This window comes from Danio aesculapii, chromosome 14 (genome assembly GCF_903798145.1).
Source record: "Danio aesculapii chromosome 14, fDanAes4.1, whole genome shotgun sequence".
NCBI lineage: Eukaryota > Metazoa > Chordata > Actinopteri > Cypriniformes > Danionidae > Danio > Danio aesculapii.
Window position 1 is genome coordinate 7,227,950 of NC_079448.1, and position 13,087 is coordinate 7,241,036.

The window sequence follows — 13,087 nt, forward strand, 5'->3', positions numbered from 1 at the left end:
TACTCTTTTGACATTTTATGTAATTTTGATTATTTCTTTTATTTGTTTATTTTTATCAGTTAGCTTTCATCATTTTTCATATTTTATGCTTTTATGTATTTTTTTATAATATAACAGATATATAATATAATATAATTATAAATATATATATATATATATATATATATATATATATATATATATATAAATATATATAAATATATATATATATATATATATATATATATATATATATATATATAAATATATATATATATATATATATATATATATATATATATATATATATATATATATATATATATATATATATAATATAATATAATTGATAGTTAATTTGAATTTAGTTTTATGTTTATTAACAGAATCTATTTTCTTCAATTTAGTTGAATGGCTTTTCAGTAGATGTCTACTGTAAACCATGGTAAAAATGTGTGACAGTGTAATAGTCAGATGAAAATAATTATTAGGACACATTCAGAGGTATGGAATTAAATAAATTCATTTAAATAAATAAAAGTAAATACAACATGAATGAATGAATGAATAAATAAATACAATTTTAAAAACTGAATTATACTTAGTTTTGAGGTATGTAAATAAATAAATAAAAGTAAATGCAAAATAAATAAGTGAATAAATAAATGTGGAAATAAATCAATTTAAATAATTAAAAGTAAATAAATAAAAGTAAATGCTAAATAAATAAATACAATTTTAAAAACTAAATTATACTTAGTTTTGAGGTATGGAAATAAATAAATTTCAATAAATAAAAGCAAGTACAAAATAAATAAATACACAAATAAATAAATAAGTTCAATTTTAAAAACTGAATTACGCTTAGTTTGGAGGTATGGAAATAAATTAATTTAAATAAATAAAAATAAATACAAAATAAATAAAGGAATAAATACAATTTTAAAAGCTGAATTAAACACTTAGTTTTAAGGTATGAAAATAAATAAATTAATTAATTAATTTAAATAAATAAAAATAAATACAAAATAAATAAATGAATAAATACAAAAACTGAATTACACTTTTAGTTTTGAGGTATGGAAATGATTTAATTTAAATAAATAAATAAATAAATAAATAAATAAATAAATAAATAAATAAATTAAAGCAAATACTAAATTATTCAATTAATTAATTAATTACAATTTTAAAAACTGAATTACACTTATAGTTTTGATGCTTGAAACCCCTTTCTGTTTTTGAACTGTGGGCAAAAGAACCAAAAAAAAAGTCTGATTTGGTGCAACATGGTTCTGAAGAACTGCTGACAGGTTTTGAGTTTTTGAGTAATCTGTGTCTCCTTATCTCCAAACTAATTTAAATGTACAAAAATAAAATGTTTGTCCTTTACAGCACAGCTTAAAATGTCATTTATTATTTTATTAAAAGTCAAAAATATTAATTTATATGGCTGAATTAACACAACATCAGACTGTTCAAACAAAATTAGCATACACTTCTTTTTATTAAATTATACAGTATTTAACTGTAATGAACTGTATTTACTGTAGGACAGTTAAAAGAGATGTTACTGTACTGTAAAGTTTTTTTACAGTAAAGTATTTTACAGTAAAGATATACAATACTGCAAATACATATTGAGCAAGATAAATGTTGCTGTGATTTATAAATACAGTATTTTTGCTGCTTTACAATAAGTTACTGTAATCTGTATACTGATTCTACAGGAAGTTTTCAACAGTGTAGATAAAAATAGCCTATTTAACACTTGTTAGGGTATTTTTTTCTTCTTAAAAGCAATTTAGAGAGACCATTTAACAAAGTATTTAAATATTTTATCCATGAAGACACAAATATCAAAGTGCGACCACAAAACTGAAATTGCAAGCAAATACAGCATGCTCCATGCAGGTTTTCCGGTTCTGTCTTAATAATATTCGACTGGAGACACTCTTTGCGAATGAAGGATGTATTTGTGTGTCAATTGTACGGGTAACAAGCCTGTGATCAAATGAGCCAAGTGCAATCGCATTACGGTGATGCGTTTAGCCGTGACGTGTGGCTAATGGACGGCAGGTATATGGAGCAATGACTTAAACCCTCGTGCTGGACACATTTGGCCATTAAACTCTGTGATTTTCATGCACCATTGAGGAAAATGAATTCGAGTTTTCTTTCAGAGTTGCTGCTATTGATATTCCGGTTTGGTTGGCATCCAATAGTAGTGATGTAAGATTTACCAGAACTTCATTCCTAAGAGAGCATCTAAAAGCAAGTGACCGCGCTAATGAATGCTTCCCAGCAGCTTTCAGCAGATACGAATAATTGTTGAATTAAGTCGAGCTCCATAAATATTGATGAGTCGGCATACACTGAAGCAACCGTAATAAATTTTGATTCGTTAAAGGCCATGACTCAGCTTCATTATAAATAAATCACGCTCAGCCATGCTCTCGGTCTTTATGGCAGCCTGTTGGTAAAAACCAAAGGTAAGTAAGCCTGCTCTTAATTAGATTGCCCACTTATTTGCTCCAAAAGAGCCAACAGCAAAAGGTTGAGTAGATTATGGGGGGAGAGGATGGACATGCTCTCAATTATTCAGAAGTATGGGTTCTGTCCTGCATGGGCAGCAAGTTTCCGCCGAGCCTTTTAAGAGCTTGAAAGTTTCTGCTTGGTCAAGGCAATCTGTGGCCATTGTAAAATAAATAATCAAATAAAATGCAAACCTCTGCACAAAATGCCTCCTTCACTTAAGCTCATTCTTGGCTAAATTAACTGCTGTTGAGAAACGCTGCACTTTTGAAAGCCTTTTATTCAGATGTAAGTCATTTTAATTATGTCAATTAGAACAATCTATAGGGTTTAAAAGCTGCAGTTGTTAACATAATAGCGGGATTGCGAGTAAATCATCGTTAAGGCCATTTAAAAATGCATTGCTTGTCCAATGTGTGGAACATGTTATTATTTTAAATGTTTTTAATGAAGGATTTTATTCGTAGCTGTTTATTTAATCGAAAATACAATTAATGGCAGCCATTTTTTCGAGCTTAAACTCACTGTATGCTCAAATGTAACTCAAATGTAAATATAACAATAATAATAATAATAACATTTTTGCTTTGTTTTTTATTTGAGTGTGTTGCTAGCATCTTTTGATTATCTTTTAAGAAATAAAATGGAAATAGAATCATTTATAAACGTTTTTACTCTTATTTTTATCAATTTAAAGCATATTTCCTTAATAAAAAAATAATTAAGAACACATGTATATACCCCAAGATTTCTGCAACAATATTACGCTTCACAACATGACAATGTTTCTTAAACCGCAAATAGGCATATGAGAATGATTTCTGGAGGATACTGTGACACTGAAAATTGTACTGAGTAATTTTAGAATTAAAACTGTGGAAAACGAAGCTGTGCATCACATGAATAAATTACATTGTAAATATATACATAATAATTTTCAATCTATAGCCTATGTTGAGCTTTAAAGAGTAAGAGATTTCATTAAAAACAAACACGTTTCGACAAGTCTGTAGAAACAAAACAACCCGAGTATTTAGCGCTAAATAAACAGGATCCGCGAATGAAAATGAAACAAAAATGAGCAAAGAAACTTCAATTCTATTCGTGGAAAGAGCTGTTTGTGGTATAAAATCGTCAATAACAGTTTGATAAGAATATAAATATTCTTATCAAGTTGTTGTTGACGTTTTTATTGTTTTATTTGCCTGTTTCTTTGCAGTTTATACTAGACACCATTTTAAAATGGTGTATTTGAAATGGTTCTTGTATTCACTGACCTCCATTTTGTTCTTCTGTTTTGAAACCAGGTTTTGACCTGAGCGTCTGTCATCTTCAAGGCCTTGGCGAGGGTGGCGCGCTCGGCGGACGCCAGATATTTCTGCCGGTGGAAGCGCTTCTCCAGCTCGCAGATCTGCACGCGGCTGAACGACGTGCGCGGCTTTTTCCGCTTCGGTGGTGTCCGGTTCTGGTACGGGTGACCGATCCGCCTTGTCACGGAGAACGGGGACAGAGCAGCTGAGAGGGAAAAAGAGGAATTAGGTGTGAGTATAACAATAAAAACAATCTGTTTAATCTGTATAGCATTTTCAGTAACATTCAAAAAGCCATTAAGTAATGACATAATTGATTATATTTATGGTAGGCCCTGCAGCTATCACTGATTAAATATTGTTGTGAATTTACTAAAAATGGGGTAAGTAACCCTAAAAATGTAGGTAAGTGGTTGCAAGCAATTTAGCCTATTTGAGCTGAATTTAAACAAATTAAATTTAGTAGCCTTCAACTTAATTGTTTGTTTAAATTCAGCTCATATAAATTTTTTGCATTTGCAAGTTTAGTAACCTACTTAAAATGTAAATCCAGTTAATTATTTTAAGTGATATACTATACGTTATAAAAAATCTAGGGCTCCACACAATTTTTTATTTTCTAAATTTTTCATTATTTTTTTTGTTACGTTTTCAATTTTAATTCCTTTATTGTCATTTTGAAGTCTTGAAAATGTCGTCAGTTTATGGTCAAAACAGGCACCGCTTCCGTCATAACAAATCCAAGTAAATCTCCATGGTCAGTTGGGCAGAAACAAACAAACAACGAGAGGTCATCTAAGGTGTGACGCTGAGCCATATATACGGCTTTAATATAAACATGCATTAGCTACTCCATCAAACTGGGTTGAAATATAAAAAAATGAATTGATTTATTGCCTATTAATGGCGTGAACGTCGACGCGCACTTTGCTGACGTTCAACATCTTAACCCCTCAGTGCTGCTAAAAATAGGCTACTGTTGTAGTCTATTAATGTTTTATAGCTAGTCTACCTGATATTGCTGTATTTTATGCGATTATGCGAGTAGTTATAATAACATGTAATAGCCTACCTAACCAATGGTTAATCCACCACAAATTAACTCTTAAACTCATATGTTGGCTCTTTAAAAAAACATTTGGAAGTTTCTTTTTTTAAGAAGAAAAAAAGTGCAGAAGTTACAGAGATTTAGGTTTATTAAAAAACTATTTTTTGCATTTTCATCGTTCGTTCCTTCATTCATTCATTCATTCATTCATTCATTCATTCATTCATTCATTCATTCATTCATTCATAAAACATCTAAAATAATGAAAAGAATAATGAAATCAAATAATAAACAAAATTTGTCAAATTAAATTTCAATACCAACCTTTGCCTATGAAATTTCCAAGCGGACAATTTTTTGTGGATGGATGATTATGATGATGAATAAGGATTATTATTACCAAGTTTCATACACGTAGTCTATAATTTATGTAATGTAAATAACCAAAACGTAGGCTACATTTGTTTCGTTCAAAAGCACTTTCATTAGCAGGTAATGTAAACAAAGCTGTTTGTGTAGGCTTTTGTGATCATTTCTCCTGAACGAAACGGAACGTTTAATTGTGTCGTACCGTAAAGTTACTACTTTTACTATTATTATTAATTATTTACTAACTTTTGCTTGTGAACTTTCTATTAATTTTGGTGAGGTTGAAGATGCCCATCATCTTTAACTTTAACATTTAGCCTACAAGTACACTGTAAGAAAATCCTGGGTTCCACGATCCCTTCATGTTGTCCAACACAAATCGATTAAGTCAACTTAATATATATATATATATATATATATATATATATATATATATATATATATATATATATATATATATATATACAGAGAGAGAGAGAGAGAGAGAGAGAGAGAGAGAGAGAGAGAGATATTACAAATTTAAGTGGATTGATCATAAAACAATTAAGTTGTCCCCCAAATGCTTAACAATTTAGTTTTTTCAACTAATTTTAAATGAATAATTTGAACAAGCAGCAAAAGTCAACTAATTCAGCCACTCAAATAGCTGCAGCAGTGAACTCATTTCCCATTGAGCCCTTCATTATTTATCGATTATTCATGATTTTACAACAGAGGTCTTGATTTTTGGGCTTCATTTTTTTTGTGTGAATGTGTTTATTCGACTTTCTTCACACCTTATGTGCATATGTGAATAACAGATATGAACACCTTGGCAAAAAACATATTTTCTAAATCTAGCCAACCCTCACATAAACATATGTAAGGGTTACAGCAATATATAGTTCTTTATATATACTGTATATAACAGTGTAAGCTTGTGACACAAAACGCTAACACACTTGTTGGAAGCATGTCAAAACATCTAGTTGGTGGTTAGGAGTCAAACTGTTTCCCTTTCTTATGATGTGTATGGCAAACTATACTCACTATCTGGTGAATTCAGTCAAAGATAGATCTCAAAAATTTAGGATTATGTGTGACACGATAAAAAATTCACTATATGTGGGTTTACCACTCAAATACATTTAGCCTTTCATGCCTGAATATATTTTTATAGATTTTAATTAGCAGTGAATGAATAATATTTAATTTATTATATGAATAAATAAAGGACTAAACATATGAACAAAGTGATTAAGCCGAAGGAAAATGAATAAATGAATGATTAGTATGTAATATGTGCTGCCAATTTAAGTGAACGTTTCCATAGCAACAGTGATGAATATATATTGAATATATGCCCTTTTGGTGTCTGTCACAAATGAAACTGACACAAATGATTTGCATATGCAAATAAAGCATTGTAAATGCAAATAAAGTTCAATGTTCCTAATAAAATGCATAAAATGCCGGAGTAGAATAATGTTGCATCATCATTGAGCACAACAGATGTGTGTGTGTGTAAAAACGAAACCTAAAATATTCTGAATAACGTATATATAAAAAAATAGGTGGATATTTAATGCAATTAATAAATATAACTAATTATTATTTTGGGGCTGCCCTATAATCAGTGTGTGTGTGTATGTGTGTGCGTGAACTTGCAGTAGGCCTGCATTCTGGGTACACTATAAAAATGGCAGGTTATTTCAACCCAATTATTGGTGTAATAAAGACTTACCCAATCGCTGGGTTATTTTTTTTTGTTAAATTAATTGGACCACATTTAATCCAATGTTGGACTTAGTCCATATTTTACCCAATTTGAGTTTAATAACCCAGTATTTGTTAGAGTGTATAGTTTTGCGAAGGGACTCTAATATATGGAACATTTACAACGTATTTGTTGCAAGATATTTACAACGACAGCATCTGATATGAAATACTAACTTTTGATAAAAGTTCAAACAAATATTTCATGTCCTACATTAGAATGTTTAATTATATACATGAAGACATGCTGGTTTGTATTCACCCAACACTGGGTTAAATGTGGACAAACCCAACGTTTGGTTGTTGTTGTTATTATTATTATTATTTAAGAATATGTTACTATTTTAACTCAACTGTTGGGTCTTTGTTTATATTTGACCCAGAGTTAGCTTGAAACAACCCAGCATCTTTAGACTGTAATTTGTATTGTTTTAACTAAGAAATTGACCTTCGACCAAGGTGTTCTGTAATCCTTCTGGCTGCACTCGGGTCTTGCAATGCTTGGCCGGCCATGTGTGAAGACTAAAAAGGGAGCTTTCTGTTCGGCAGGTTGGAGTCCAGATAATACCATGTTAGATGTCTGTTCTTGGCCACTCAGCTACATTCATTCACGTTCTTGTGTAATTCAAGATTGGCTGCTGTGCCCGTCGATGGCTGTCAGAAGTCAGAACTTCTCAACAGTTCACACACACTAGTCACGCTGCTGGGATTCCTCAAGGCCTTACGTGAGGTCAGGATGACACTGAATCTGTTTTGGTCAACCTCAGAGATGCCACTTAATTTTATCGAAGTAATGCAAGGTGATTTTAGATATTTTATTTTGATCTCGATATTCATAATGTCCAAATAATTCGCATTTTATTCGAGAAGCGAGTAAAAAAAAGCCGTCTGATTGGATTAAGCGCATGGACTCTTCATTCTTTTGCGTAATTGGATTTGATTGCTTTTAATTAAAGCGCTGGTCTTGAGTGACAGGCGGCACGCGTCATCATCAATTAAACACACGGGTAACGTTCGTTCTGATTCTAGAACGTTTGACGTCAGAATTGTATTTCTAAGATTTTTTTAAATAGCCTATAATAGTGGACACACTTCATCTTCATAGATACTTTATATCAAGGCTTTTAGTCAATCCTTTTTTCCTACTATACATGTCAGGTGTGCAGATTGCAGAACAAAACTAATAATACATTTCCCCGAAACACTCCTCCGCAGATACATATGTGGGTCAAATGGAACAAAAACAATCCCCGTATTCGCTCTCGACAGCAGAGGGAATTCTAAATGATAAGTCTGTGTAATAAAATTTATGGTGAGCGCATCAAAAAATCAAAGCTTGCCTTGGAGAATATGCGGCCAGTAATAAAATCAGTTATACGTGATATCACCTTCGTGCGACAGCGCCTGCCTTTCCCATTGCGAATATTACCTTTGTAGAAATCTAATAAATATACATGTAATGGATTCAAAGCGCGATATTGAAATATAACATGGGCATTTGTCGCTATTTACGCGCAGAATGCGCCTTTAAATTTTCCCCCCATGCTGGGAATTGAAATATCGAATAAAATAAAATAATTGTCAAGCAAAGCCATAAACCGTCCGCTCAAGAGCCTCGTCGTCCCTTCAGACACCGTCGCCATGGCTACACGGCCTCGTCTCGGTTTCATAATCATTTGTATTTATGGGTGGGAAAGATCATTATTGTCATTTCAGATGGAGGGGCATCCACGCGCAATTTCATTTTCCAATTTCTCCAAGGCCAGCGATATCGGATTACGACCATCACCTGCCCCTTGTTGTGATGCAGCTGGACCCGACAGCCCCCACCGACAGCGGTATAACACAAATAAATTTACCTACTGATGAATATGATTTGTGGATGTGCCTTTTCAGATCGCGCGCGCACGCAAATACAGGTGCCTTTTTCCTCTCTGTCACTACACATTGTGCATTTATTTTAAAATGTTGTTTTATTTAAAGAGTAGGCCTAATACTGTATATAGCTCCTTAATCAACAGAGCTGTTAACAGGAACAGAAAATCCGTGCGTAAAGGCCGCGCGCCGTCGCCGTCAGCTTGAGCACCTGTGTTTATTGACTGGAGAGCGACTGATCTGTTTATGCATTTCTGGATTTTTATAAACTCGCAAACTGCCAAGGAGTCAATTAACAAAAAAACATGCGGTATAGCCTTTCATCGCCTCCCAATCCGGCATGATATGTCCGGCTTGCGGAGCATATCGAGTCTCAGGCCTGTCCGTGCACCTATACGCGCCGTGACACTTGTGGTGAAATGCAGACATGCAATTCAAGCTGCCGGAGAAAATAGTTGGAAAAAAGAGAAACCTATTTCAGACAGGCATCGGGGCTGTGCTGCTAGACCTGCGTGCGTTAATATTGGCTCTTGGAATATGCTGAAGAAAGGCACCATAATTAATTGCAGAATTTAAAGTAATGTTACGGGTTATTATGTTACTATAATTTAATATAAATGTTTTGAAAATAAAAGTAGGCCTAATAAAAAATAGCATTAAAGATGTTTCTGTAAAAAAAGGTTTGGATCGCGGCAAACATTTATGAGTGTATTTTTATAATTTAATTTACATTATGTAACGTTTATATAGGGTTATGATAAGTAAGTTTTAATGTCGTTTTTGTTTAAAAAATATATAGACATATAGATTAAAAATGTCATACACTGCATTACCTTCCAGCGCAATTAAAAAAAGGAAGAGATAAAATATAATAATAAACGAGTGGCCCAAAGTGACTATGAGTAAAATTGATAAGCATATTTACAAAAGAGCTTTTGCAGTTGACATATCATTCTCTCATTTGAAAAATTAATGAGAATGGAGCGGAATTCTGAATATTTAATGCACAGAAATCCATATTCTTCTTCATTTTCATCTCGCTGTGAGTGACGTCATTTGAAGACGCGAACTGACTGTACAGCAAGCGGAGGAGGATTTTACGGTTGTGGACTAAACAAAAACAACACGGTGCACATTTTTTTCATGAAAAATTATCCCTAATACACTTATTAATATATAACACTTGCTAAATGATGTGCATAAAACGTATAATGTAATAATAGGCTAATACAATTATAAATAATAGGATAATCATGCACAAAATGCTTTTTTTGAACACGAGTTGTTGTTTTTTTTCCTTTTTTCTTTTTTTCTAGTCCCAGTTGGAAATGTTATCCAAAATCGTCCTCTGTTGGATCTCTATTGGTATTACGTTTGCGTAGATTAAAACGATTTGTCAACATGCCATTACGCATCACTGCTGGCTCTGACACACAGGCAACATTTAGCTCCCTGCAACCACTGTATCATGATTCATTTGTCCTAAAGGCCCAGAGAGACAATAGCTCAAGACTATAGACGTGACATGGTGTCATAAAAAGGATTCCACAAGAAATTGTGATTTTTAAAGCCATTGTGTTTTTATGAGGGCTTCTCGTGTCTACAGGCCGAGGGGATGTTTGGTTCTGCTATGCGCCGGAGTTCAATGCAACATCGCGAACTGTCTCGATGAAAAATGAATCGCCATAAACTCTTTAGAAGATTATCTTTGTGTTACTTGTCAATTTCCGGATGTTTTGCAGGTTTTAAGATAGTGACGTGTTTAAGGGATTTCTGAAATTAATCGAAGCGCAATGCGTTGTGTTAAACTTCATGTATTTTTAGCTAAATAAAATCTACAAATATATCGACCTAAATACAATTCAATAAAAATGATATACGTTTCAGTTAAAATCAATTAATTTTAGAATAAATAAATATTGCTCTAGACACAAAATAATCTTGACAGTACTGTTAATTTATGACATTTACGCACATAATTGTTTTTTATGCAATCGCATAATCTTACATTTAAATATGAATATATTATATGTTAATGGTAAAAAAAATTCTCATGCATTTTAATGTTTTACGTCTTAAAGAAAACATTTTAGTTAAACTTTCGCCTGCAGAGAGGCATACTACTAGTTTTTTTTTTTATTTATGCATATATTGCTTACAAAATTAATATATGCTATTCTTTATTCAAGCAATTCTTTAATTGTTCTAAAATTATCAGTATTAAGCTACTCCACGCAACTCTAATGTAAAAATAGCGTAGCAATTTATTTATTGTTATTGTTCATATTTATTTATGTGTTGTTTCTCTGCTGCTGTTTTTTTAAAACGTCTGCATTTTTATAGAAATTTATGGTCTTAATTTTCCATTCAATATACATTTATGAGCTTAATTTACACCAATTTACGTTTATTCAGCATGTTCTCTCTACTTAAAGTTAATACGTTACACTCTAAAAATGCTGGGTTGTCATAACACAACGTCGGGTTAATGTTTTTAATTAATTTTAAGCAAAAAAGTATTTTTAACACAACAGTTGGGTTTGTTTATTTTTGACCCGACTTTAGGCTACGACAACCCAGCATTTTTAAAGTGTATTGTCTATTTTCTCGCTGTTAGAAGGTAGACATTGACTTTAAAATTGAGCAGACGGTCAGTCTTCGTTATCATCGGTCATAATACTACATTTTCTTCCAAAATATAAGGCTTGCTGTGCTTTAAATATCATCAAGTGTTACCTGTCAGTCTATCCTTTGCAAATCTTCTGCTGCTCTCCATCCAGGGGAACGTGAAACTGTGGGGGCTGCCCATACTGGGCACCGTGGGCATAGTAGGAATCCCCGCCGCGATGCCCGGTGGATGGCCAGCCGTCGGTTGGTGAGGTGGAGGTGGCATGGGTCTGTGGGCCGGGACGCGGATGACACCTCCAGCGTTCCCCGAGTTCACATTAACGTTCATATTCATGCTCACATTCATGTTCATGTTTACGTTGTAGGAACCTGCTAGTCCCGCCGCCATCGAACAGGCCGGATACATGCTGTTGTAGCCGTTGTAGACGTTCGGCGCGAGCGCGTAGTCCGGGTCGCCGGTTCGGCTGGGGAGCATGCAGCTACTCGACTGGTCCGAGCCATTGAGGATCTGATCTATTCCAAAGCTGATGGTTTCGTGCTGTTGGTGAGTCTGGTTCACCTCTTCGATCCCCGTGTGCTCCATCTCCGCGGTTCTATCGGTTATGCACAGCTTGGAAGGATGTTAAATTCCTAAAACTTGGATTTATTCCCAAAGGTGTTTATTAATAAAACAAAAAAAAAAAACAAATATTCTTCCTTGAAGTGCTCAGAACCCATGCAATTTACATCAATGCCACACACACATACAAAAAAATAAACAGAAATCACTCCTTAGCGATTAAATCGGCATTATCCAACACTTTCTCGCTCTGCTTCTGACTCTTGTTCAGTTCCATGATGATGCCTAATAAAAGCAACTCGACCGTAAAGGACTCCGCGCTCACTGTTAAATCCCCGAGTGACGAGTTGCCAAGTTGTAGCAAAGAAAACTGACGCGTTTCTGGAGTACCTTAGAAAGGCGCACGGCCCAGACTTGAGCTCATCGCTGTTATCTAAAGTGAAGTGTTAACTGTCCGATACGTGCATATTAATTGTCGTGAGCTGAAAATGTCCTGTTCACGCTCCTCTTGAAGTGATCTCGAGCAGGTGAGACAAACCCCTTCTGCCCAAACTCTGTCACGCGCCTCTCCATTGGCTCTTGCGCACTTCTGTAGACAATGCCTCGCGCCCGCACCCCGCTCTTAAAGAGCCCGTTCTGTTTTTTTTACTAGAGCTGTTTTACAGTTCACGCTTCAAAATAAACCGTTTGATGTTCCTGGAGGAAATAAAAATAGCAGTAGATATGTTATAATGAAAATGCTGATGCAATTAGTTCAACACAATAATGTGTCTTAATTTCTCTCAAAAAATAGCAATGAAGCAGTTTTTTGGAGTTATTATATTTTGGGGGACATATTTTGGTAAATTAAAATCTGTGTGGTTACCCAGCTTGCAGGAAGCCATTTTGTTGTCATGTGACTAGAAAATCTATAACAGACTGTGGGTCAATGTCAGTTTTTAAACAAATTTAATTGTTTATTGTTACTTAAAACTTTTTTGTGCTTTTAATAGCTATGAAGTTTTTCCTAATACATACATATTTGTATAG

At 33.5% G+C, this 13,087-nt stretch overlaps 1 protein-coding gene across 2 annotated transcripts in view; it reads right to left on the reverse strand.

The window, feature by feature from the left end:
* The window catches only part of tlx2 (T cell leukemia homeobox 2), an 18,991-nt gene extending 6,423 nt beyond the window's left edge, over positions 1 to 12,568 (reverse strand). For both annotated transcript variants that reach the window (XM_056472258.1, XM_056472257.1), the window contains exons 1-2: positions 11,608 to 12,568; positions 3,792 to 4,029 (exon numbers count right to left, since the gene is read on the reverse strand). In XM_056472258.1, the coding sequence (XP_056328233.1) occupies positions 3,792 to 4,029; positions 11,608 to 12,082 (713 nt within the window). In that variant the 5' untranslated portion in view covers positions 12,083 to 12,568. The remainder of the gene's footprint in view (positions 1 to 3,791; positions 4,030 to 11,607) is intronic.
* Between the last annotated feature and the right edge of the window lie 519 nt (positions 12,569 to 13,087).